The 27,695-nt window shown below is 43.3% G+C and overlaps 2 protein-coding genes across 3 annotated transcripts in view; both read left to right on the top strand.

Moving 5' to 3' along the window:
* COG5 (component of oligomeric golgi complex 5) overlaps positions 1-27,695 on the top strand; it is a 312,215-nt gene that overhangs the window by 282,222 nt on the left and 2,298 nt on the right. The gene's annotated exons all lie outside the window — the stretch shown is intronic.
* NAMPT (nicotinamide phosphoribosyltransferase) lies at positions 1,040-27,263 on the top strand. Of its 2 annotated transcripts, XM_081957990.1 has the most exons (12): positions 1,040-1,275; positions 9,215-9,371; positions 12,955-13,058; positions 14,253-14,381; positions 15,610-15,768; positions 16,198-16,334; positions 18,859-19,084; positions 20,474-20,593; positions 23,919-24,059; positions 24,163-24,297; positions 25,854-25,980; positions 26,857-27,263. In XM_081957990.1, exons 1-11 carry the CDS (start codon positions 1,216-1,218, stop codon positions 25,965-25,967), a joined length of 1,482 nt encoding a protein of 493 aa, XP_081814116.1. In that variant the 5' UTR covers positions 1,040-1,215; the 3' UTR covers positions 25,968-25,980; positions 26,857-27,263. The 2 variants fall into 2 exon arrangements, with proteins under 2 accessions (XP_081814116.1, XP_081814115.1); XM_081957989.1 differs by having other exon boundaries at positions 25,854-27,263.

The following is a 27,695-nucleotide window of genomic DNA, read 5'->3' as shown; positions in this document are numbered from 1 at the left end:
ATACACATAAAGCCTTTTTGACACCTGCTCTAGAAAGGGTGTATACACTCAAGAGACACTTTTGAGAGCGTGCCTTAAGAATTTTTTAAATATGTGCCAGTGTAAAAAAGTGACGAAGCTTATCCTATTTTAATACGTTTCTCAATCTCAGCTGCTTTAAAGGGCGGGGGGGGGGGACTTTATTCTCAGAATTCCCCACCCAGAAGAGACAGCTGGGGATTTTGGGGAGTGAAGGATTTCCCCCACCTTCCTCAAAGCGAAAGAGCTTGACAGACATCGACTTATTAGGACCCAGAATTTTTGGCTTCATGGTTTCCCCCTCAGCTCCGTCTCTCCTCAGAGGCTCAAAGGTCAATTTACTTTAAAAAAAAAAAACGAGGCCGTGGGATGGGTGGGGGCTTTATTTTTTTAACACCGGCGCCTTTCTCCTCTCCCCGCGCCGCGGCGAAACGGGACGCGGAGAGAGAAGCGGGCGCGTTCACACGTGCAGTCGAATCCCCGCGCGACCTTGAGGCGCGACCGTCGAGGCGGGAAATCGAAAGCAGAAAACCCGCTCCTCGGCGGCTGCGCATGCGCGCTTTTCCCCCCCCGTCATCCCGGGCGCGTCACGTCCCGCCCCTCCCGCCTCCCGAACCACCCTATCCCGTCCAACCAGAGAGAAAAAAGAGAGAGAGAGAGAGAGAGAGAGAGAGAGAGAGAGAGAGAGAGAGAGAGAGAGACGAACCCAGGAGCCCCTCCTGTCCCGTGCGTGACGCCAAAACCCTCCGACTCCGCCCCTTTCTGTCATTTTCCTTACGAACCCAAACAGACGCGCGAAGGCGTCCCAAGGCCCTCGCTGGGCCGTGACGTCACTCCCCCGGCTTGACCTCCGTCCTTCCCCACCCACCCCACCCCCCCTGCGCGGCCGGCAGCCAATGAGCGGCGAGCGGCGGCGTCCGGGGCTGGGCGTGACATCACAGCTCCTTCCTGCGCTTCCCCGCCCCTTCCCTCTGGGGGGGGTTGGAGGATGTCGGCCAATCGCAGCCCGAGGCCCGGCGTGACGTCAAAGCCCCGCCCCGTCCGTCCCGGAGGGAGCGCTAAAGCCAGAGGCGGCGGAGCCCCTTTTGCTGCCTTTGCTTTGCGCCTTCAGCTTGGGGGGCCGCCGGCGGAGCGCGCCTTGGACGCGGTGCCCTTCAGCTTTCCCCCCCGCCGCCCTTGCGCCTCCTCCGGGCAAGCATGGCAAGCGTCGCGGTGGGAGCTGAGTTCAACATCCTCCTGGCCACCGACTCCTACAAGGTTGTGCACCGGGGGGGGTCAAAGTGGGGAGGGGGCGCACGGGTCTCCCCCCATCCCAGCCGGCCTCGCTCTCCTCCCACGCGGGGGGGCAAGCTGCGTTCTCCTCTTCTCCCCCCCCTCCAGGCCGATCTCGGGGTGGGGGAGTCTGGGTGGGGGGTTTCCGGGCTCCCGGGACGACGTGTGTGACGTTGCTGCAAAGTGGGAGGGGGGCAGGGGTCACTCAAGGCAGGGGAGGGGGCGCCCACTGGGGAATCCAAGGCGCGGGGGTCTTGATCCCTTGGGTGATTTGGGGTGGGTGGGTGGGCGCCTGCAGGTAACCTGGAGGTTGGGGAAACTAGGGAGGAGTGGGAGAGATTTGGGGAGTGGGAGGTCGCGTGCAAAGGTAGCCTGGAGTTTGGGGAGACCCCCTTGGAGAAACTCAAGGGAGGGGGGAGGGATTTGGGGGGTTGCAGGTAGCTTGGAGGTGGGGGAGACTCCTTGGAGAAACTCTGGGGAGGAAGGGGAGCGATTTGGGGGTGGGGGCGCCTGCAATTAACCTGGTGGTTGGGGAGCCCCCCTTGGAGAAATTCAAGGGAAGGGGAGGGATTTGGGGGGGGGCGCATGCAGGTAGCCTGGAGGTTGGGGGGACCCCCTTGGAGAAACTCTAGGAAGGAGGAAGGGGAGCAATTTGGGAGCGGGGCCGCATGCAGAGGTAGCCTGGAGTTTGGGGAGCCCCCCTTGGAGAAACTGGGGAAGAGGAGGGGAGCAAATTGTGGGTGACGGGCGCATGGAGAAAGCCTGGAAGTTGGGGAGACCTCTTGGAGAAACTCAAGGGGGGAGGGGAACGGATTGGGGTGCACATGCAGGTAGCCTGGAGGTTGGGGAGCCCCTCTTGGAGAAACTCTAGGGAGGAGGAGAGGGAGAGATTTTGGGGGTCATGTGCAGGTAGCCTGGAGGTTGGGGAGCCTCCTTGAAGAAACTCTGGGGAGGAGGGACAATTTGGTGGTGGTGGTGGGCGCCTCCAGGTAGCCTAGATGTTGGGGAGCCTCCTTGGAGAAACTGGAGGGAGGAAGAGGGGGAGAGATGATGGACTAGGCCAGCCCACGCTTTTGGCACTGCAATTGCAACCCGACCCCCCCCCCCTTCCTTGGTTTGCAAAGATGGATCCCTGGGACTTTTTGCAACCGGGGCACGTGGTTTGACCTATAGCGGAGTGCAGGACAGCGAGAGGCCGTGGGGGCTCCCTCTCCTCCTTCTCTGGCGGGGAAGTTTCCAATGGCATGGAAAGTACGCAGAAAGAGAAAGAGAGAGAAGCAATTGAGCAAGATGCAAAGTGAAACCTGGGCAGGAAGATGCTGGGAAACGCAACCCCTTTCAGAAAACCCTCCTTCCCCGGGAAAGCGAAACATAAAATTCTTTTATAACTCCGGGAGAGAGTTGACAAGTGAAATTTAAACCTTGAATCATGGTCTAAAGGGCTCCTTTTGACTTGCCTGCGAAGAGAAATTAGCTGCTGACCTGGCTTTTTTCAGTAATCCTTTGCAAGCTGTTTGTTTTTCTGATTTGCAAGCTGGAGTAATTTCTATAGCTCTCTTTGCTGATCAGGAGGAACAATTTTTAAAGTCTCACCAAAGTTGCTAAGTATTTTCAAATTACAGATGTAGCTTTCGGCCAGAGCAAACCAGTTAGGCTTCCAAAAATATCATTGTTTGCATGATTGGAGAAGACCAAAAATGAAATTTGATTTTTAATATCAATAGCAGAGGGCTTTTAAAAAAAAAATGTTAGGTTTTTTTTGGGGGGTGGGATCCCCGTATTGGCTGTGTGTGTATATTTTATGTGCTGTGTTATGATTACAGTAAAGAGATTATATATTGGATTATTTAATTCGGTTACAGGACAAGGGCAACTGCTCATGCAGAAAGCATTTCGTATATCCACAGGAGAATCTATCAAGTTGTGCCAGCCACAGAGTCCCCCGAGGCTAGGAGTTATACAACATGCAAATCTACAGCTTGAATGCTTCAAAGGAAGCAGGAAAGTTTAGTTTGACAGAGATGGGGGCCCTGTGGCTTAAACTTCTAAAGTTTATCTTTCTCAACATTCAGTTCGGTGTGTTTTGCAAAGGAATAATCTCCATGCTCTTTAAGCAGGGTAGAAGTAGTGGATATTGGGGTCCCAATGCGGGCAGAGAAAATCAGTTTGGGGTAGCAATTTACTTGGACCAAGGTGGGTAGGTGATAGGAAGGAAGGAAGGATGGGTGGACGGAAGGATAGAAGGAAGGAAGGAAGATAAATGTGCAAAGGAATAACTTCCATGGTCTTTAAGCAGCATAGAACTAGTGGATATTGGGGTCCCAATGCAGGCAGAGAAAATCAGTTTGGGGTAGCAATTTACTTGGACCAAGGTGGGTAGGTGATAGATAGGAAGGATGGATGGATGGATGGAAGGACGGAAGGAAGGAAAGAAGGAAGATAAATGTGCAAAGGAATAACCTCCATGGTCTTTAAGCAGCGTAGAAGTAGTGGATATTGAGGTCCCAATGCAGGCAGAGAAAATCAGTTTGGGGTAGCAATTTACTTGGAGCAGGTAGGTAAGAGATAGGAAGGAAATTGATAGATAGATAGATAGATAGATAGATAGATAGATAGATAGATAGATGATAGATAGATGATAGATAGATAGATAGATAGATAGATGATAGATAGATAGATAGATAGATAGATGATAGATAGATAGATAGATAGATAGATAGATAGATAGATAGATAGATAGATAGATAGATAGATGTAGATAGGAAGGAATATAGGTAGATGAATGAATGGATAGATAGAGATGGATATATAGACAAGACAGGGATGGAGGGTGGGAGATAAATAGACGAACCAATAGATTCAGAAGCAAACTTCACTGTGGGACTTTATTACAAGCTGCAAGGGATGATAATTTAAAGCTTATCACAACCCTCTTGGAATATTTTTTTTTTTTAAAAAAAAGACGTAGGATAGATTTCCTTCTGCCAGGCACAACTTAGCCTGACCATCTTGTGGGCGGAAATATTGGAAAGCACAAGCTGTATCTGAGCAGGGGAACTGATAGGAAAAGTGCCCTTCCTTTCCCTGCCAGCTTGACGTATGTATGCACTGCCAATGATCCACCTAGACTGCCAGAGATGTCATCGTAAAACAATATTAAAACCCAAACAGTCTTGCTTAGAAAGGCCCACCGCAAACCAAGATGCGGAGGATTAGCGCTTTCTTAATCCCCAAATATTGCCGAGAACAGTTCCGTTTTTACAAATTCCGGAAGGCCACTTGACAAGGCCTGTTAGTTGCCCTTCAAAGGGAAATTATTCTCTAGAATGGGATCTTAACTGGGGGGGGGCAAATTGCCTGGGCCCTCACTTTCTTCCCCTCTTGGCTGATATTTCTGGGCTGCACGTACAATACCATGTTTCCCCCAAAATAAGACAGGGTCTTATTTTCTTTTGACCCCCCCCCCTAATAAGCGCTTGGCCTTGTTTTCGAGGAGGTCTTATTATTTTTGAGGTGCAGGAGGCAGCGAGCTCATGGCTGCTGGTGTGTTGCAATATTTTTTGGGGAGGGCTTATTTTAGCGCATGAGCTCAAAAGCCCGATTGGGCTTATTATCCGGGGAGGTCTTATTTTCAGGGAAACAAGTTAGGTCGAGGGTTCTACTGGACCAGTCCTGCTGATAACAAGAATATCCCGAGGAGTCTTATCTATTGGATTGAAATAAATAAAGCCAGAATCCCAAATATTAAAAGGAATTAATTGAGGAGGGAGAAAAATACAGGAAATAAAAAGGAGGTTGATAATCGTGTATGTACTGAATTCCAAATGGAATCAGCCTAATTGAGCTAGTTACTTATTAAGACATAATCCAAGATCCTGGATTTTGGAACAAGCTTAGAATTCCTGATACATAAGATCAAGAGAAAATATTTGGGCCTTCAAATTTGATGTTGTTTGACAGGCCCTCTTTACTGGTTCCTTGATACTCCTCTAACCTTTGGAGCACCTTCTCAATTTTATAACATGCAGAGGATGAGTTAAATATATAAAAGATCTCCCTCGGGGTGTCCAAACTTGACAACTTTAAACATTGTGGACTTCAGCTCCCAGAATTCCCCAGCCAGCCATGGGAATTCTGGGAGCTGAAGTCCACAAGTCTTAAAAAGTTGCCAGAGTTGGACCTTCCCTAGTCTACATTGTTTATGAATATATAGATCCTTGTTTTATTCTTTATGAATACAGATTCTCCTGGAGAAAAGAGACCAGTGCTTTGGCCTACTTTAAGCGTACCTGCAGTGTCATAATTCTTAGCGAATTAATTGAGAATTTATCTGGTAGTCAGAGCTACCTTCCTAATTATTGTTTTTGCGCTCGCCTTGTTTCTGCCAGTTTTGCAGTTTTCCAAAAACAATTGTATAAGAGAGGGTTTGGGGAAAACGAAAAAACCAATCCCGCTCAGATTGCTCAGCATAAGGTGAATTTGCCAAATGTTTTGGGAAATACTGTAAGGGAGCGGGGGGGGGAAGAGGGAGAAGGAATTGTGGTAAGTCAAAAAGTACAGTCGTGATTGCTTAATTTTGAACTGGGTTCAAAATCATAAAAATATAGCTCAGCGAAGAGAATATCATATTCTTATATTTTACATTTTGAATTAAATTACAAAATACTGGTAGTATGTAGTCTGCCTCTTCCCACTCCCAGCCAGGTGAATGTTTGGGCTACAGTAACCAGTCTTATCTCAGCCATGAAGGCTGGGGATGATGGGAGCCGTGATCAATCACACTTGAAAGGAAGCTGAAAAGATGTAGATGTTACAGAATTTATCTGTATTTTTTTAAATGCAAAAGCATAGTTGCTTTTCCCAATAAATGCAGCTGTTTTCTCTTTGGTTGGTGCTGTATTTTACTCTTTAGTTGTTTTACTCTGTGCTGGTAAAAACCTACAATATGTCTTAATTCATAATATTACACTTTCTTTTAAACATCCCTGTCCCTTCCAAAGTAGATTAAAACTTAAAACCAAAATAGTCACCATCTGCTCTCTGAACAGGTGGTTATGAAAAGGTTTATTGAAAAGAAGCAGTAATTTGGTATATTGGGCTGGATATGTACAGTGTGTGTGTGTGTATATATCCCTTTGTGTTATTTGTGTAATTTTATATGGCTACAATCTGGTATTTACTCAATCTCTACTGTTACAACTATAGGTTACATCAGAAACACAAATGGTTACCATAAGTTACAACTGTGATACAAAATAGTTAAAATGCCATTCACCTTTTTATACAGAGACAAAGAGAAATTATTATTATTTGTTTTTGGTATATCCAACCGGTTAATATTTTCCTGAAAATTAAATCTAAAAAAGAAAGAAAGAATAGAAAGGGATGAACAAAATAAATAACTTTATTAAATCATTCTCACATTTGCAGATTCTGGAGGCCACTGGCTATTCTTTTGATAACATTCCAAAACTGTCTAACCCAGTTTTTAAAAAGATCTAAGAGAAATGTCTGAAATAAGCTTTAAATAACAGTGTTGATACCTGCATAGATACCTCCCCCCCCCCTCCAAAAGGTATTTAAATCAAACTGATTGGAAATATGGACCAATCTCTAGCTTTCTTTAAGTAGAGAAATGTATATTGACTTAAGAAGACAAAACTCCAGGGGGAAACCATAAATACTCCATTAGATGTTAGATTTGATTTTGGAATTAAATGTCTATTTAAAAATGTTTTGATTTTTTTAACCTCTGAAATAGTTTGTCTAGTTGCAAATTTACAATCAAAAGGAATAAAGCAGAATATAAGCAATTCCCTTAAAGCTAATACTGGGAGAGTTAATATTTTGGGGACAGCTGATATTAAAAGAGATGTGCTATACATGGGTACATGGCATGATTATATATATATTATAATATATTATATTATAATAATTATAATAATTATATTATTATAATATTATATATTATATAATCGTATCTAGTTCCACCGAATGAATTATTTCTGAGCAAAACGTAGCTTCAATCTGCACTTGAATGCAGTTTTTGGTCTCTAAAAGCATTCTGCTGCTTCTGATAATACATCTATTTGTGAAGCTGCAGAGGGAGACTCAGGCATGTATGTCACATTTCACAATTTACCTGGAATCCTGGTCAGTTTCACTTCTCAGTTGTGGCACGGTCTGTTTTGTGGACTGTTGTATAGAGTCGCGTAGAATAGAATAGGAATAGAATAGAATAAAGTAGAATAGAATAGAATATTAGAATAGAGTAGAATAGAATATTAGAATAGAGTAGAATAGAAGAGTAGAGTAGAATAGAATAGAATATTAGAGTAGAATAGAATAGAATATTAGAATAGAGTAGAATAGAATATTAGAGTAGAGTACAATAGAATATTAGTAGAATAGAATAGAATATTAGAGTAGAATAGAATGTTAGAGTAGAATAGAATCGAACAGAGTATAATAAAATAGAATATTAGAGTAGAATGGAATAGAATATTAGAGCAGAGTACAGTAGAATATTAGAGTAGAGTAGAATAGAATAGAATATTAGAGTAGAATAGAATAGAATATTATAGAGTAGAATAGAATAGAATATTAGAGTAGAATGGAATAGAATAAGAGCAGAGTACAGTAGAATATTAGAGTAGAGTAGAATAGAATAGAATATTAGAGTAGAATAGAATAGAATATTATAGAGTAGAATAGAATAGAATATTAGAGTAGAATGGAATAGAATATTAGAGCAGAGTACAGTAGAATATTAGAGTAGAGTAGAATAGAATAGAATATTAGAGTAGAATAGAATAGAATATTAGAGTAGAATAGAATAGAATATTAGAGTAGAATAGAATATTAGAGTAGAATAGAATAGAAGAGTAGAGTAGAATAGAATAGAATATTAGAGTAGAATAGAATATTAGAGTAGAATAGAATAGAATATTAGAGTAGAATAGAATAGAAGAGTAGAGTAGCGTAGAATAGAAGAGTAGAATAGAATAGAATATTATAGAGTAGAATAGAATATTAGAGTAGAGTAGAATAGAATATTAGAGTAGAGTAGAATAGAATAGAATATTAGAGTAGAGTACAGTAGAATATTAGAGTAGAATAGAATAGAATATTAGAATAGAATAGAATATTAGAGTAGAGTAGAGTAGAATAGAATATTAGAGTAGAATAGAATATTAGGATAGAACAGAATATTAGAGTAGAATAGAATAGAATATTACAATAGAATAGAATAGAATATTAGAATAGAATAGAATAGAATAGAATAGAATAACAGTTGGAAAGGTCCAACCATCTGCTCAGGCAGGAATCCCTATACATTTCAGACAAATGGTTGTCCAATCTCTTCTTAAAGACTTCCAGTGTTGGAGCATTCACAATTTCTGGAGGCAAGTGGTCCCACTGGTTAATTGTTCTCACTATGAGGAAATTTCTCCTTAGTTCTCAGTTGCTTCTCTCCTTGATTAGTTTCCATCCATTGTTTCTTATCCTGCCATCAGGTGCTTTGGAGAATAAGTTGATCTCCTCTTCTTTGGGGCAGCCCATCAAATACTGGAACACCGCTATCATGTCACCTGTAGTCCTTTTCATTAAATTAGACATACTCAATTCCAGCAACCATTCGTCATCTGTTTTAGCCTTCAGTCGCCTAACCATCTAAAATGGAAAAGAAGAATGGATGCCCCAAAATTGCCAGCCTACAATTGAAATGGAGCGATGAATATTCCTTACTTCTAAAATGTGGGGAAGGGGATTTGAGTAACCCCAAATTGGTCAAGCAAGAGGTCATAAGAGCGATCCTTGAAAAAAAAATGGTTGTAGCACCATGCTTTAAATTTGGATAATTTTTTCCCCACTCTTCTTATGGACCTAAATGTTTTCTTAACTCAGGTTTATCTTATTGCAGGTGACACATTACAAACAGTATCCACCCAACACAAGCAAAGTTTATTCGTACTTTGAATGTCGTGAAAAGAAGACGGAGAACTCCAAATTAAGGAGGGTCAAATATGAGGAAACGGTTTTTTACGGATTGCAGTACATACTTAATAAATACTTACAAGGTACATTTTTTTCCCTCCTATATTTTCAAATGCCGCCTTTCCATATTGTCGCTGTCATTCCCTGATGTTATTTCTTTGCTGGAATAAGAATAATTTTTGATATGTCTTAGGTTGGGACTTGTAAAGGATAAGTCATAAAAAGAATCTTTGACTTGTCCTGGAATATGTGCTGCACTTGTTTTATCCTGAATTAATTGCTTAGATCAGGAGTGCCAAACTCACGGCCCGAGGGCCACATCTGGCCCACGAGATGCTTAAATCCGGGCCAGGGGGCGGCCTGAAAATATCAAAGGACTGGCCCGCAGTGCCTCTGCCGGCAAAAAGGGCCCCCATGTGCCCCCCAGCCCATTTTTGGCCTCCCTGGCCTCCAGCAGCACTCTGCCGGCCAAAAACAGACCTCGTGGAGTCTCCACATGGAAGCGCAGCCCATTTTGGCCGGCAGGGTGCTGCAGGAGGTGTCCGTCCTATCTCCCTTCCCTCATACCCCATTAGCCCACAGAGGAGAACTCAGTAGTGGGTTACGACCAATACGCTGGGAGCACCGGGTACAATTTAGGTACGGTGCTCCAGAGGGCCCACCCGCCACCCCGCGCTCCTTACCGGTATTTGAGCTGTTCAGGGTTTCCGCACACGCCGAGCAGCTGGGGCGTCGCGGAGCATCGCAGGCGGTAAGTATGCATGCGAATGTTGCCCGCGTTCATGTGATGGATGCCCGGCCCCGTTGCATTGTACCGGTTGCAACGGGATCTGGAACCCACCACTGGGACAACTATAATGCTGACCTGGCCCTCGAAGAAATCCAATTTGACACTCCTGGCTTAGATGAATATAAGATCTGGACTCAGTTATGTCTTAGCTTTTGAATATTTATCCACTGTTATAATAACAGTTCCTAAAGTTTGAGGGAAAATTTACTCCAGGTCTTCTAAGCAGATAGATTAAATTTTCATGCCTGCAATACATTCTTTCTGTGTTTTAAGTGACATCATTATGCTGTCGAGGTAGTCCTCGACTTACAACAGTTCATTCAGTGACTGTTCAAAGTTACAACAGCACTGAAAAAAGTGATCTGTAACCATTTTTAAGACCGATGGCATCATCATCCCCACGATTGCTTGATCAGAATTCAGACGCTTGGGAACCGGTTCGCATTTATGACGGTTGCAATGTCCCGGGGTCATATTTGGCGACCTCCTGATAAAGAAAGTCAATGGAGAAGCCAGATTTATTTAACAATGACTCATTTAACAACCGTGGTAAGAAAGATCATAAAAGGGAGCAAAGCTCCCTTAACAAATGTCTTACTTAACGACATACATTTTGGGCTCAATTGTGGTCGTAAGTCAAGGACTCCCTGTAGCCTGATTTCAAGGGACCTGTCTCATTATGTTCAGCTACTGAAATATTTGAGAAACAATGAACCAAACTCTCTCATTTTATTATAAACCTTTGGAGGGAAAAATATTTTACGTGCAAAAGTGCCCATTCATAGTACTTAGACTGTGATATGTTGACATTTATGTTTTTAAAAATTAGTTTTGTTTCCAAATTCCAATTTTGATTTGCGTGGTGTTTTATTGGAACCGTGCTCATTTTATTCTTTCGTGTTTTAAGACTTAAGTGGGACAATGGATGTGTGTAAATGAGGAACGCTACAAGTATCTAATAAATAAGAATATTGCGGTTATACTTCCCTTTGCTGAAATAGAGCATGGGATAGTAAAATGTTGGAAGATCCTAATTTCAAGAGGATGGGTTTTTTTTTTAAATCAAACCTAAGAAGGAGGTTGAATTCCATCGCATTGTGAATTTAATGATTAATCTCCAGTAATCCATTTTTGAGCGACCTGCTTGAGTGAGTGAGTGTGTGGTGGAATTTCAGTTCCAATTATTTCTGGATGATTTGGCAGTTAGACAAAATCAATTTTAATTGAACTTCAACCCTAGCTATAAAGCAGATCCTTTGTGTCATGTTAGGGCGGGGGGATCAAACTCGATTTCATTGTGTGCCACATCAGGGTTGCGCTTGACCTCGGGGGGGGGGGGGGGGGGCAGGGGCGTGGCCATGGTGGGTGTGTCATGGGCGTGGCTAAGTCCTAAGGCAGGATTTCCCTGAGACCCTCCCTCGTTCTCATTATAGCCTTCCTTCCTTCCCTCCTTTTCTTCTTTTTCCTTCCCTCTTCATTCTTCTTCCTTCCCCTTTGTCCTTAATTTTCCTTCCTTGCTCTCTTCCCTTCTTCCCTTTTTCTTTGTCTTTCCTCTTTCCCTTCCTCCTTTCCAGTCCCTTCTTGTATGTTCTGGTGGGGGGAGCGCCACTGAAAATGGAGTGGGGGGGCTGCATGCAGGCTGACCCCGGGGACCGGGTCTAAGCACCCCGTGGGCCAGATCCGTCCCCCAGGCCTTGAGTTTGACACCCCTGTATTAGGGTTAGGGTTAGGGGATTGTCTGTGCTAGGGTCAAGATCACGAATGTTCCTTATTGGGTCTTCTAGATTTCTCTTCAGCTATTGATACAATTGATCAGTGATTTGGCTGAATGGAGCTTGGGAGGCCCCATAAAATGACATTTCCCCTCATGCCTGCAAAGCCCCAGATAGTAAAGTTTAAAAAGGATTTCGGTTCACGTGTCTCTTAGCTTATCTCCTGTACTAAGTAACATTTAAACTTAAATCTAATCAATGGAGATTATTCAGAATCTGGGTATTTATGTCTCACCTATTATGTCACCAATCGGCAATTATCCAGGTAAGGTATTCAGATGCTGAATCAGTGATTATAGGGATAGAATAGTTACGATTGAGGATTGCTCTCGAGCAAGAGAAAAGAACGGCAGCATTTAACTGAAATCTGCATGTCGTGTGTGATTTTTTTTCCTCCAAGGGTGCTAAGTGCATTTATCTCTGAAGCTGGCCTGAAATACATCTGAAAAGCTTATTTTCTTTTGACCCCCCCGAAAAAAAGGCCTTCATTTTGGAGGGTTCTAATTATTGACTCACCTCGCGGCGGTGGCATCGACGGCCCCGCCCAGCAGGAGCCCGCTGCTGGCCCACTTCTTCTGCGGCTGCTTACCGCCACTCACACGCATCGCCCCAGCCTCCACTTCGCCTTCTGATGCCTTCCGGAAAGCCCTCTGCAGCTGTTATTGGCTGCAGATTTCTTCCGGGCAGTCATCTGAAGACGAAATGGAGGCCAGCGGCAATGCATGCAAGCGGTGGCAAGTGGCCGCTAAAGAAGGCGAGACGGGTGGTACGCGAAGCCTGGTAAGTAGGGCAGCTCCACCCCACCACATCCTCACCCTAGTTTGTTTTTTATCTGTGTGCCTCGCCCCTCCTCCTGAACCCTGGGGTGGGCGGGGTCTTAATTAGGGCTAATTTTTTGGGGGGGCTTAATTTGATCGCATGCGCTCAAAAACATGATAGGACTTCTTTTCAGGTGGGTCGTCTTTTTGGAGAAACACGGTAATATTTCTTGATATATTATACACAAGACACGCGCTGTATTGCCAAACCAACTTTCAGAGCAGATAACTCCTGTCCGAAACAGACTTTCTTTGAGTACCTAATACAGTTTGAATTGTTCCATAGGCAAAGTGGTAACCAAAGAGAAAATACAGGTAGCCAAAGAAGTCTACAAGGAACATTTTCAAGACGATGTCTTCAATGAAACAGGATGGACCTATATTCTTGAGGTAAAAACAAATTGCATTAATATTTGCCTTTAGTGGAATGTTGCATCCAGGAGTGGGATTATACTGGTTCAGGCGGTTTTGGTGATTTTCTTGCAGGGGTTTCATTACCCCAACTAGGTAACAATATCTGCACTTATGACATGATGGCTACCTGGTGATGGTTACCTAGTTGGGGTAATAAAACGTCTGCAAGAAAACCACCAAGTTCAGAAAGCGCCAAGGACCCCTCAATCAGAACCGAAGAAGCTTCTTGGAGGAGAAGCAAAGCATCTTCAAGGAAAAACAAAGAAAGTCCTGTAGCCTTTTGAAAAAGCATCTTTGGGACTTCTGAAATAGCTTTTTAACATTTGTTCTGTGACCAAAGATCTCTTGGTAATTTATATATGAATTAATAGATTAGTTTTATCTCAAATATTGTTCTTAAAATCAGAAGTTTTGGATTTTTTTCCCCTGCTATATCATAAACCTCTTTATTTCTTCTTAGGAAGTTTGTATTCCTTGGGGAAATCATTATTTTGTTTCCGAAGCAGTGTGTTCTGTTCATACCCAAAATACGTTGCTAGTTTGGCTAAAATAATATTTAAAGAATGGTAATTGAAAAGACGGCATTATAATTCAATATTCTTTTAAGCAAAACAGAGAAGTCTGTAGCAGTATCTTTAAATATCTAAATGCCGTTAGTTAAAGAAATATCTACAGTGGTATTTTGGTACTCAATTGCTTTGAAACTCATCGAATTTGATATTCAAAGCATTTTGACATGAAAATTTTGTCCCGATACTCATCATTTGTTTAGTACTCAATGCACAAGCTAGAACTTAGCAGTGTCATCTGCCTTGTGACTCACTATATCAACGCCCCCCAAAGCTTTGGGCACCAGGGACCAGTTCCTTGGAGAGAGGTTTTTCCGCGGACCAGAGGGTCCGGTGGGGGCCAGCCTTCCGCAGATGGGGCTTCGCTTGTTTGTGCGGCCCGGTTTCTGGCATGCCATGGCCCAGTGCCGGTCCATGGACCAGGGAGTTGGGGACCCCTGCACTATATTATTCCTTGGAGGCGTTTGTTTGGTACTCAATTAACAACGAGTACCAAGGTACCACTGTATTTATATTAAAACCTATTTTTCATCCGGCTAAAATAGATGGTAGTATTTGAGTGTTTTCAAAACCATCCTTCTGTTTCTCTTTTACATCACAGAAGTATGATGGCCGTCTTCCTATTGAAATCAAGGCTGTTCCTGAGGGATTTGTCATTCCCAGAGGAAATGTACTTTTCACAGTTGAAAACACGGACCCAAACTGTTACTGGCTCACAAACTGGGTTGAGGTGGGTAATGTGGAATTTTAAATAGAGTAATGGGCGCTATGATGGGAGATGTAGAAAAAATTAAGAGTGTAGAAACTAGATCGGATAAATTTCTCCACTTCTGGGCCGATGAGTGAAGTTGAACATAGAATAACAGAGTTGGAAGGGACCTTGGAGATCTTCTAGTCCAACCCCCTGCTTGTGCAGGAGAGCCTATATCATTCTAGACCAGAGCTCAGCAACCTTCGGCTCTGGAGCCGCATGTGGCTCTTTCATCCCTCTGCTGCGGCTCCCTCTCACCAGTCAACTCCACAATTGATAGAGCTTTCAGTTAGGACAGGTAGAAGAAAAAGGACGACACGCTAGGAGGAGACGCTATGTGTTCTGACCCCCCTCCACGCCTGTGAATAAACCAGAACACAGGCTTGGCTGTTTGCCACTATTTAATTACTGAGATAACTAATCCTTTGGCTGAGAGCCCAGACAATTCACATTCAATAGATTAACTCTGCAGCAACCCAGATGAGTCAAATGAAGCCACGCAGATAGTCCAAACGAGCAGACACGGCTAGAATACACAGATAGATTTTCTTAACTACTAATTCGAACGGTTGTTTCCTGCAAATGTCCCCTCCCAACGCCTCACCTATAATCTCTCTTGGGATGGGCCAATCCACCACCACCTGTGCTTAATCACCTTCTGTGAGTCTGCCTACGGAGTTGCTGCTTCCGTTTGTCAGCCCTTCTCAATCTAGCATCAGGGACAAACTGCCTTTGATCCTCCCCACTGCTCCACGCCTCAGGCGCCTCCTGGTGGCCAACCAGCCTCTCTGGTCCCTGCTCTGAGTCTGAACTCTGCACGGGGTCCTCCACATCGTTCCAGGGCAGACTCATATGGTTCCTCGCTATCCGAGTCTACCAGCAGCTCAACCGGATCCTGCTGGGCCTATAACACTATGGTTGGGGGAGTGGGAACTGGACTTCCCGTCGGCTCCAGAATTGAACGGGGGGCTTCCTGTTAGGACCTTTGTGTCTCTTTTGAGTGTTTAAGGTTGCCGACCCCTGGTCTAGACAAGTAGATGTTCAGTCTCTTCTTCAAAAGCCAATTGTAGTCATAAGTTGAGGATTACCTGTGTGTGTGTGTGTGTGTGTGTGTGTATTCTTTTGAAGCAGGCATCAGAATTTCATTTTTTAATGAAAAAAAAGTTATCTTATCTTATCGATGGTGTGTGCCTTATTCTTTTGCTAGACCATTCTTGTCCAGTCATGGTATCCCATCACCGTCGCTACAAATTCCAGGGAGCAGAAGAAGATACTGGCGAAATACCTGTTGGAAACCTCAGGCAGTTTAGAAGGACTGGAATACAAGCTTCATGACTTCGGTTACAGAGGGGTCTCTTCGCAAGAGGTAACGTTTTTCGATTCGCGTAGTTTTTGCACTATGAGACGCACCATGACGTTGAAGAGGCAAATTAAAAAAAAAAGCTTTTGTACTCCACAGGCCTCCCAAACCCTTACACGCCTCGTTTTTTTGCAAAAAAAGTAAAAAGGGGGGGGGGGCATGCAGAGCTTTGGGAGGCTTGTAGAGTGCTCTTGGGGGCCCGAAAACGAGCAAAAAATGTGCTCGATTGTGCCCTCCCCAACCCCCAGGAGCACTCTGAAAGCCTCCTAAAGGCTCTGCACGTCGATTTTTGCGAAGGGGGTGGGGTTTCGGGAGGCCAAAAATACTGTATTCCGTGTATATGATGCCTTGTAGATGTATGTTATAAAACCGGGGAAAGGACTGCTGAATTCGAATCTATAGCGTTCATTAAAACATAAATCGTCATTTTCCCAGACGGCCGGAATCGGCGCTTCGGCACATTTGGTGAACTTCAAAGGCACGGATACCGTAGCCGGAATTGCTTTGATTAAGAAGTATTATGGCACAAAAGACCCCGTTCCAGGTTATTCCATTCCGGCTGCTGAACACAGGTAGGTGTTTCATGGATATTCGACATAGCGACCTATTCTTCTAGTTACCTTTATCCGGTGACAGCTATGACCAGGGAAACAGAAAATCTCCATAGACGTCATACACAAGGACTCTCTTCTCTCTGTGTCACTCTTTCTGTCTCTCTCATCTGTCTGTCTGCTTTTCCGTCTGTCTATCTATCTATCATCTCTCTATCCCTGTCTGACATCTGTATATCTGTCTGTCTATATCTATCACCTTTTTCCCTATGTCTGTGTGTCTATCCCTCTCTGCCTGTCATCTGTCTCTCTGTCCGTCTGTCTGTCTATATCTATCTGTTTGCCTGCCTACCCACCCACCCATATCTGTCTGTCTGTCTGTCTATCTTATCTATCTATCTATCTATCTATCTATCTATCTATCTATCTATCTATCTATCTATCTATCTATCTATCTATCTAATTTATCATCTCTCTCCCGTGTCTCTCTCTATCCCTGTCTATCATCTGTTTATCTGTCTGTCTATATCTACCTACCTACCTATCATCTCTCCCTATGTGTCTCAGTGTCTATCTATCCCTGTCTGTCTGTCATCTGTATATGTCTCTGTCTATATCTATCCATCCATCATCTCTCTCTCTCTTCCTATGTCTCTATATCCCTGTATGTCATCTGTATATCTGTCTGTCTTATATCTATCTATCTATCTATCTATCTATCTATCTATCTATCTATCTATCTATCTATCTATCTATCTATCTATCTAATTTATCATCTCTCTCCCCTGTGTCTCTCTCTATCCCTGTCTATCATCTGTTTATCTGTCTGTCTATATCTACCTACCTACCTGTCATCTCTCCCTATGTGTCTCAGTGTCTATCTATCCCTGTCTGTCTGTCATCTGTATATATCTCTGTCTATATCTATCCATCCATCATCTCCCTCTCTCTTCCTATGTCTATATATCCCTGTATGTCATCTGTATATCTGTCTGTCTATATCTATCTATCTATCTATCTATCTATCTATCTATCTATCTATCTATCTATCTATCTATCTATCTCTATCTATCTATCGTCTATATCTCGGTCTGTCCCTGTCCATCATCTGTATCTCTATGTCTCTCTAGCCACACACAATACATACATACAAACACCACACATGCCGCATAGTTGCACTTCATTAGCAATTCTGATACCAACCAGTAATATCTAGCAGCATTCAGCGTTCGGTTTATTTTATTTGATGCTTTACAGATTCATTAAAAAGTAATGAAAGATTCAATTTCTTGAATTAATTCATACCGACGTCTACATTTGCGTTTTCAGTTCCTTTTGGAAACTGATAGTCACTTACATGTAATTTATAAGAAAAATAATAATATTGTTTTCATTTCAAACGCATCAGTGCCCTGTTTTGGAATTATTGTTATTTTTAATAAAAATTGTTACGGATAAGAGTATTGGTCCAAGGTTTCCTTGATTTTTATTAGGCTCACTTGAGACTCTTCATCATTAAGTTCTTTTGGGAAATCAATGCTACTCTAACAAAATGGGTGATTTAAGTATAATTAATCCATCTACGGGGGCAGGGGGGGGGAGCTGCTTGAGTCAGGAGCCATAGAAAAGTTCCAGAAGGCAGTGAAAATTTTTAACTCTTTGACAGGAATGAAAACATTATCTAAACTTGCTCCAAGAAAAACAGACAAACCACTGTTTGCTGCCTAAAGCAGCGGTCAGCAACTGGTGGTCCATGAGAAAATTTTGGTGGTCCGCAGAAAAATTATTTGCATTTTTTATATTGCACTAAATCAGGGGTCTTCAAACTACAGCCTCTGGGCCAGATACGTGCAATGAATGTTTGTGTTACTCCAGAGAGTCTCCCCCATCGGGGTCTTTTTGTGCAGGTCGGAGGGGTACAGAAATTCTGGCATGGGGTCTGCTTCAGTCTCCTGGTGGGGGGGCTTTGGGCGAAGGCTGGGGGGAAGCACCGCTGGTGGCAAAGAGCCGGAGGGCCTCGTTCCAAAGAGACTGCATCATGGCCTGGAACTGGTTGACCATCTCAGCCCGTTGAGCCTCCAGGTGCCGGTCCCTGGCCTTGCACTCCCGCAGGTCTTCCGTCTGCTTGGAAAGCCTCTGCTCGTAGTCCTCAGTGAGTTGCTTCTGCTGAGCCTCCTTCTCGGTCAGATCCAATTTGAACTGAGCTGTTTTGCCAACTCTTTCTCCTGGTGGCTGCTTAGCTCCAACAATTGCTTTCTGTTTGGGCCCTAAGCAGCCTGGGCGGACAGGCGAGGAGTGGCTGGGAGGGGAGGGGCAAGTAGAGTGACATCAAGTCAGCCACGCCTACCCAGTCACATGACCACCTAGGCGCGCCCATCCAGCCAGTCATTAGGCAGCTATTAGTGGTCTGAGATGTAAAATTATGAATGTGATGGTCCCTGAGGTCCAAAAAGTCCTGACCTAAAGGACTTTTGATCCACAAGCAGAAGCATACCAAAGGATAATAAATTCCTCCGAATTTAATCCACACCTCTTCTTCTTCCAGTACTATAACAGCTTGGGGGAAAGACCACGAAAAAGACGCTTTCAAACATATCGTGACCCAATTCTCTTCAGTGCCTGTATCTGTGGTCAGCGACAGTTACGACATTTACAATGCTTGCGAAAAAATCTGGGGTGAGGATTTAAGGTATTTGATTGAGTCAAGAAGTGCAGACGCTCCTCTCTTTATCCGGCCAGATTCCGGAAACCCACTCGACACCGTGCTGAAGGTAAGGGCTCGGAGTTTAAAAAGATTTCAAAATTGCCGAGGAAAATCAATTCTTGCTAAATCACTAATTCAGTGCAAGCCGCTTATGTCCTGACCTAGGCCTCCCGAGGTCGTGAAGCAGACTCCTCGTCCCGATCAAACCCCTTTTTATTTAGTTTAAAGTTAATTCCTCTCCAGTAAAATCCTGGCCAGCAGTCTTTCCAGAGATTTCACAACGACAGACCTTGATCAGGCTTGGAGAGCTGCCAGGCCGATATCTTCCAAACTCCACGCTGTAGCAGCAATTCCTTGGCAAGAAGTCAGGAACGGATCTTCACCCTAATGCATTGAACGAATTGTCTCCTGCAAACTCCACTCCCCTTTCGCTCCTCTTTATTCCCTCTGGGAGGGGCCATTCCCCATCCTCCTGTGCCTTTACTCCCGAGTTGGCCCTTGTTCCTTAGCTGTTCCCTTCTCCTGGAAGCTCTGCATATGCACACATCGGGAATAGGCTCCAGCTGTTCTTCTGCCTCGTTGATGTCTGACTCTGAAGGCAGCTGATAACTGTCAGACGGCCCCGGCCCCATCTCTGCCTCCAACGCAAAACCCTCAACAGAGCCTTTCCCAGACTCCAGGACTGGCCCATTTTCCTCCCCAACCTCCTCACTGTCTGAGTCTCCCACCAGCTCCGCTGGCCGCTGGTGGGCCACAACAGCTTAGCTCCTTCAACCAGACTTCTTTCTCCCCCCCCAAATTTTTTTATTGATTTTTAAAATTGATTACATGGCTTAGCGCTTAATAAACATCGCGTTGTATGGGTATTTAATTCGTTTTAACAATTTTGATTATATCCTTAATCTCCAGCCCATTTTCCCAACCACTAGTAAAATAGGTTCCATGTTTGATAGTATTCTGTGTCTTCTTTCTGCTGAATTTTCAACGTCAATCTATCCATTGCTTCACATTCTAGTATCTTCTTCATTTATCCCTTCGTCTCGCAGTGTTACTTCATTTTTTTCCATTATTCTGCGGATATAATCCTCGCTGCTGTTACAGCCTGTACTGTTAAATGCATACTTTTCTTATCTAATTTTTCTGATCTTATACCTAATAAAAAAACAGTTCAGGTTTAAAATCTACATGGATCCCTATCATGTTTTCTGAGCCACCTATGTATCTTTGCCCAAAACTTCAGCAAGTTTTAATAAATCTAAAAGGTCCTTCCGGAATAATTTTAATACAGTGGTTGGATTTGAATTTTTCTTCCTTTAGACCTTTTTGTTATATAACTTCTGTTTTAAATTTGTTATCCTCCTGGTTTGTTTATTTAATGGAACCATTGGTTGATTTGCTGATATTTATGCTTCTCTCTCTTCCTGCCTCCCTCCCTCTCCTCCTCCTCCTTCTCTAGGTTTTGGAAATTTTAGGAAAGAAGTTCCCCATTACAGAAAATTCAAAAGGTTATAAAGTCTTGCCGCCTTACCTCAGAGTTATTCAAGGAGACGGTGTGGATATCAACACATTGCAAGAGGTGTGGCTATTCTCATTAATTTTGTGGTTGTGGCTGCTCCTTCACTGGAGGCTTTTTAAGAAGAGGCTTTTTAAGAAGAGACTCCTTGTCCTGGCAAAAAAAACCCTTTTATTAATTTTCAGTGAATTCTGCTCATTCACAACTGGCAAATTCTTTCAAGGGAGGATTTACAGTCACAGACCTTATCTGGCTTGGAGAGCTGCCAGGCCGATATCTGCAGAACTTGTGAAGGAGCCTTGGAGAGTCACCAACCAATTAAGCAAACCAATTGTCTCCTGCAAACTCCACTCCCCTTTCGTTCCTCTTTTATTTCCTCTGGACCGGGCCATTCATCGTCCACCTGTGGCCTTACTCCCAATTCGACCCTTGTTCTTTAGCTGTTCCCTTCTTGTCTGGCAACTCTGTGCATGCACACACTGGGAACAGGCTCCAGCTGTTCTTCTGCCTCACGGATGTCTGACTTCGAAGGCAGCTGATAACTGGGGCATACAGCCCTGGCCCCCTCTCTGCCTCTGACCCATCAGAGTCCTCATCAGAGCCTTCCCCAAACTCCAGGACTGGCCCATGTTCCTCCCCAACCTCCTCACTGTCAAAATCTGCTCTCAAGGGCCACAACAAGGTCATTGTCCAGAATGATAAAGGGTCTCCTGCCTTGAGCAGGGGGTTGAACTAGAAGACCTCCAAGGGTCCCTTCCAATTCTGTTATTCTGTCAATTTTTAGATGAATACTTCAGTTAGCTTTTAGCACAGGTGCCATTCAAAACAGCCATACCTTAAATGTGCGGTTCTGCTCTCAAATTTGTCTATACAGCATGTGAAAAGTCTTTGAGAAATATTTCTCTTTGTCCCCTGAAATTTCAATAGGAAAATACATTATCCCTTAATATCACAGTTCTTCAAGAGCTGTGTTTGCACTGAATGGCTGAAACTAAACGCTAAAATTGCTCTAGTTGCAATCCACTCCTTTCACTGGCAATTTCCCCCTTCTATTTTCGATCCGTTGCGAGTGCTGGGTTGTTGTCTTTTAATTGCAACTCAGAAAATGTTCCTTTGGTACAGAAGCTGACGAGATGCCATACGTAGTGCGAAATCTTACTTGCAAAATTTTTCTTACAAAACCTCGCCACATCCTCTTTGCTGTGAATTTCAGGAAGTAAAAAACGCCTCCCCCCAAAAAAAACCCTTGCAGGCCGGGTTGAATTCACTTTGAGGACAAGATACTGCCTCATACTCCTCTGTCGAAGGTCGCCATCTTAGCCCCGTGATGCTTTTCGGTGATCTTGTTCAGGGTGTAACTTGACATGTGCAAAATGTTCTTTAACCCTCGGACAGACGCCGTTCAAAGGAAAACCACAGGTTTCCCCTGTGGTTGTCTTTTTAGAAGGGGGTGTGGGGAAAGGACTTGCATTTTCAAAATCTTCGTCTTTGGATTATATGTAGAACGAGATAGTTGGGCAGAAAGGATCCTCTTGCACAAAAGTGACCTTTCCAAGGTTGAATAACAACTGAGACTGGATTACACCACTGGATGTCTTCATTGGGGCTTCCCACTCAGGATCAATCCAAATCCCCCCCCCCCATTTATTTTTAAACAGATTTTCTTCTTAAGACTGGGACACCAACGGAACTTTAAGCCTTCCTGTGTTTTCTTTTATTATAAACTAGGTGATAACCTGCGTTACCTGGGTTTTATTTTTAGGGGGGAAATGTCCGGACCAAATGTAATTTCCAATGTTGGATTTTCTCCCTTTACCAGAGGGAGCCCCCTTGTGGAGTACCGTGAAGCCGTTACCATGGCAACTCCACTGTGCTCTACAGTAGAAGCTATTTTACAGCAGTACGGTAGAAGCCATTTTAAGGCACAACAGGCTGTATCTTAACAGAACACACACACCCGAGGGGTGTTAGGGGTGTCTTACCCCCACAGTATTTTTCTTCAGAGAGTAAGCCATCTGTGTATCAAGTTTGGTTGAAATTGCTCGAGGCATTCCAGAGTTATGCTGGAACATACACACATATACAGCTGTTTTTTTATATATAGATTCTACCTGGCCCTCTGAGGATTTTTCCCCCCACAGGAAAAATATGAAAAACTGGTTTTCTTCTCATTTTTAACAAGGAGACACATAAAGGCAAAAACAAAAAAGCACAAAGAAGAGGGGAGGGGGGTGTCAACCTATTATCCAAAACACCCGAAGGCAGAACAAGGAGCAACAGATGGAAACTAACCAAGGAGTGAAGCAAACTAGAACTAAGGAGAAATTTACTAACTGCGAACAATTAATCAGTGGAACGACTTGTCACCAGGAGTTGTGAATGGAGGTTTTTAAGAAGAGATTGAACAAGCATTTGTCCAAAATGGTATAAGGTTTTCTGCCTGAGCAGGGGGTTGGACTAGAAGACCTCCAAGATCCCTTTCAATCTTCTAATTCTGTTATTTACAAGACTTTCTACTAAGATAGCCTAACAATGTAACATTAATTCATCTTCTCAAGTTTCCTGCCTGGGAGGACTCACAGACCCATTTCAAGGACTTGATTTCTGACTTTTTGTGGTAATGGCCAGAATTCTTAAAATTCCAGCAGTGCTCAGATCTTCCAAAACACTTTAAAAATTTATCATGTGGGTTGGGAGACAGTTGACAGTGGATTTTCTAGCTATTCCAGAATATTTAATAACGGTAACCAGATAAGGATGCTATCTTTTTTTTTCATTTTGTGGAGAAATGTAACTTACAAAAAAACAAGCAACGGTCTTATGCAATTTTTGTGGATAAACATAACTTATAAAAACAGTCTTCGTTTTTGTAAAGGTAAAAACGGGCTAGGTTCCCCTCGCCCATATGTGCTAGTCGTTCCTGACTCTAGGGGGCAGTGCTCATCTCCGTTTCAAAACCAAAGAGCCAGTGCTGTCCGAAGACGTTCTCCATGGTCATGCGGCCAGCATGACTCAATGCCGAAGGCGCAGGGAGCGCTGTTACCTTCCCACCAAAGGTGGTTCCTATTTTCTACTTGCATTTTTACGTGCTTTCGAACTGCTAGGTTGGCAGAAGCTGGGACAAGTGACGGGAGCTCGCTCTGTTACGCGGTGCTAGGGATTCGAACCGCCGAAATGCCGACCTTTCTGATCGACAATCACAGCATCTCAGCCACTGAGCCGCCACGCCCCTTTCGTTTTTGTAAGTGAACGTTGATCCACAAAAATTGCGTAACCCAAACTTTTTGCAAAAAGTAAGAGTCCCTGTGTGTGGATTATGAGGCGTAGGCCTCATTTAAAATCTGTACCTTGCTTGTGCGATGCTTAAAGCGTTTTCTATCGTTTCCAGATCGTGGAGGGCATGGAAAAGCAGAAATGGAGCATTGAAAATGTTGCCTTCGGCTCAGGTGGAGCCCTTCTGCAGAAATTAACCAGAGATCTCTTGAACTGCTCGTTCAAATGCAGTTACGTGGTTACTAATGGCCTCGGGGTATGTTCTCTAAATGCAATCTTTGCTTGAGAGAGAGGGGGAAAAAATGGGAATTTACCGAAGTCGGCGTGGGTGTTGAATTCCTTCTAACTTTGACTTCTAGGTGAACGTCTTCAAAGATCCTGTCGCCGATCCCAACAAACGTTCAAAGAAAGGAAGGTTGTCCTTACACAGAACGCCGAGCGGAGACTTCGTTACACTAGAAGAAGGCAAAGGGGATTTAGAAGAATATGGACAGGTAGTTTAAACGCTTCAATTTCCTTTGTGGGCTCAAGAGAGTATGTGTTGTGGCCCGCCAGCAGAGCTGGCAGCAGATTTGGACAGTGAGGAGGTTGGGGAGGAACATGGGCCAGTCCTGGAGTCTGGGGAAGGATCTGGTGAGGGCTCTGCATTGGAGGCAGAGAGGGGGCCAGAGTTGTATGCCAGTCATCAGCTGCCTTCAGAGTCAGACATCAGTGAGGCAGACGAACAGCTGGAGCCTGTTCCCAGTGTGCGCATGCACAGAGTTGCCAGAGGAAGGGAACAGCTAAAGAATGGGGGTTGACTTGGGAATAAGGCCACAAGTGGACGATGAATGGCCCCTCCCAGAGGAAATAAAAGAGGAGTGAAAGGGGAGTGGAGTTTGCAGGAGACAATTAGTTCGTTTAATTGGTTCCTGACTCTCTGAGACTCATTGCCAAGTTTTGCACATATCGGCCTGGCAGCTCTCCAAGCCAGATAAGGTCTGTGACTTTAAATCCTCCCTTGAAAGACTTTGCTGGATGTGAATGAGCAGAATTCACAGTCAATTAATAAAAGGGATTTTTGTCGGGACAAGGCGTTTGCTTCCTGTTCTTGGGAAGCCTTAAGTCAGAACAATATGGATAAATACATTGTGATGAGGTTTTAGAGCAGAAACACAAACAGGCTTTCATTCTCCTATAACTGGTAAGCTGCCCAGGGTCACCTTGTAGCAGAGATGAGTGGCAGGAAAATTTAATTTATATATATAAAAGCCAAATACCACTTACTCATCACGAAATCTCCAGAACTGTAAAGCCTACAAACTTGGCACGTATGTTCCTCTTGGCTTCTAGGTGCTCATTAAGAAAGGATTTTTCGAAATGACCATCAGATCATCAGTATTTCTTATAGAGTATTATATTAACACGCGTCGATGCTGAAGAGTGAGACGTTCTACTCACTCTACCCACCTGAAAGGAACTCTGTTCCAACTGCCAGTTGTCTTATATGGGCTTGGTCAGCACGTGACTCATCCGGCCTGCGGGCTGGCCCAATCACATGCTTTCGTAACAAAGCCCTGGTATCCAGCTAGTAAATAATTAATTATTTACTAGCTGGATACCCATGCTTCACTACGAAACCATGTGATCAGGCCAGCCCGCAGACCAGATGAGTCATGTGCTGACCAAGCCCATATAAGGCAACTGGTAGTTGGAACAGAGTTCCTTTCAGGTGGGAAGGGGGAGTAGAACGTCTAATTCCTTAGCTCTGTTTTTGCTGGCAGAGGATTACAGGAAGTCGTTGCAGCCGAAAACTGAGCTCAGGAGCCCCGTTTTCAGTGACAGAGCACTCGGGCCACCACAGCTCCCCCACCCCCTGACACGAGTGATGTCAAACTGGCCACGCCCACCTCGGCCTTCCAAGGTCAAGCACAACCCTGATGCGGCCTTCAATGAAATTGAGTTTGACATCCCTGCTCTAGTGCCTTATTTTAAGTCACTTAATTTTTTGGGGTAGATGGCTGTATTATTTTTTTTACTAACATCATAACAAATGGTGTTTATTTTGCAGGACCTCCTTCACACGGTGTTTAAAAACGGCGTAGTAACGAAGATGTACTCGTTCGACGAAATCAGACAAAATGCCAAGTTGAAGACAAATGAATTTTCCGCGGCGTCTCACTAAAGTTTCATTCCATGTTGGTATATGTGCAACAATTATGTACTGATATTGGTTTCTTGTAGAGATCTGTGTGTTTGTGTTTGCCACATCCTAGCCAAATTATTTGTTGGTTTATGGACATCAATGCCCTATTATGTTTTTCCTTTTAATTTTTGGCCAGTCTAAAATTGAAATATTTACATCCGGAAACCTGATCCTTGTAATTCTAGAGCCCTTTGCTAGTGGTGAATCAATCCAATCCGGATCTCAATGAGAACAGTGATGAGATGTTTTATAAATAAATGAATATATATATATAGATATAGATATATATATATATATAGATATATATATATATATATAGTAGCATATCGCAAAAGAAAATTTACCGAATAGTATCATCGCTTTATGTTTATAATTAACTTGTATTTTTGTACAAAACGGAGATTGTGTAAAATATATTTAAAAAGTTTCAATATTTCCGTCTTTCCAACTTTTTCGTGATTTTTACGAGCACAGACTTTCAAGGAAATAACCGGGGTGGGGTGGGGAAGAAAACTCACTGCCTTTTTTTTTTTTTTGTCCATTGATCAGCAAATAAAACACGGCCTTAAGTTTTATCGTGAAAAATTGTCCTGTTTGGAAGTTTTAATCAGGATAACTCGCTCACAACTTGCGGAGGGAAAAAATCCCAGTCTCAGTTGTTCTGTCATTAAAAGTTCATTTTTGTGTGTGTATCCACCCAATTTATGCAACCACCAAAATGGTCTGATACATGACTTCTATAAATGCAAAACTTTCTTTAAGAGGAGGAGATAAAATATTCACGGAATGCCAAATAACGAGTAATTTATTGTTGCAAAAAATATTGCCAAGTTTGTCTCTCTCTCTCTCTCTCTCTCTCTTCAAACAGGGAGGCTGCAGTCTCAACGCACGCCTGAATATGGTGCAAAATCCCATTTGAAATTTAATGGGGTTTATTTTCAACTGACTGTAAAGCTAAGAAATTTCCTTCCAACCCCAGACAAGGGATGTGTGACGTACTGTTTAGGGACAGGTGTGCAAACGGTGATATTAATTCCGATTTTTTTTCCCCGTACATGGTTACAAACGACAAAACGAAAATACTGGATTGAATAGTGCACTTTTTAACTTTTTTTTTTTTTTGTATTTTGGTCTTGAGTTTTGCGCGCGTGCGCTCTCTCTCTCTCTCTTTTTCCTCCTTATCAGACTGGATGTTAAATTGTATAGATGTCTTAAATATATATTTTTTTTGTTAAATAATTCTAATAAAACATGGTTCTATCCAAACTGTTTTTACACTGCTAGCTTTTCACTACAAGAAAAAAAAGATGAGAACATCAGGCAGCGGTTTAAGCATTTAAAAAAAAAACAACTTCAAACGCAATGAATCAGATTTTCTTTTTCATGACTGCACTTGAATAATTTTCTACAGATGCTCTGAAATCGCCGAGTTGAAGAACAAATTTGTTAACAATAAGGCGCGAGGTATTAAATTCTCAGGTTGAACGGCCAGGGGTGGTTCTTGGAAAGGGGACTTAACCAGTCTTTTGAGGTGGCAACTAAAAAAAAAAAAAATAGAGAGGGCTATTCCTTTTTTTAAAAAAAAAACACTAAATATCCAGAATTTATATTTAAGTTTAAGCAATTATCTGAACAATAGTTGAGTATAGCTTTGAACCACATAAATGAAAGCAAGAGAATGTGCTTTTAAACCCATTTGGAAAGCCA

This window comes from Natrix helvetica (genome assembly GCF_964273705.1).
Source record: "Natrix helvetica genome assembly, chromosome: 6".
Taxonomy (NCBI): Eukaryota; Metazoa; Chordata; class Lepidosauria; order Squamata; family Natricidae; genus Natrix; species Natrix helvetica.
This window is presented reverse-complemented; position numbering and strand designations above follow the sequence as displayed.

Bases quoted from the DNA above. Each gene is read 5' to 3' on its own strand.
- NAMPT (XM_081957990.1), top strand. From the start codon at position 1,216: ATGGCAAGCGTCGCGGTGGGAGCTGAGTTCAACATCCTCCTGGCCACC. The intron at 13,059-14,252 runs GTAAAAACAAAT...TTTACATCACAG, and splicing joins GATGGACCTATATTCTTGAG to AAGTATGATGGCCGTCTTCC. The intron at 16,335-18,858 runs GTAGGTGTTTCA...TTCTTCTTCCAG, and splicing joins ATTCCGGCTGCTGAACACAG to TACTATAACAGCTTGGGGGA.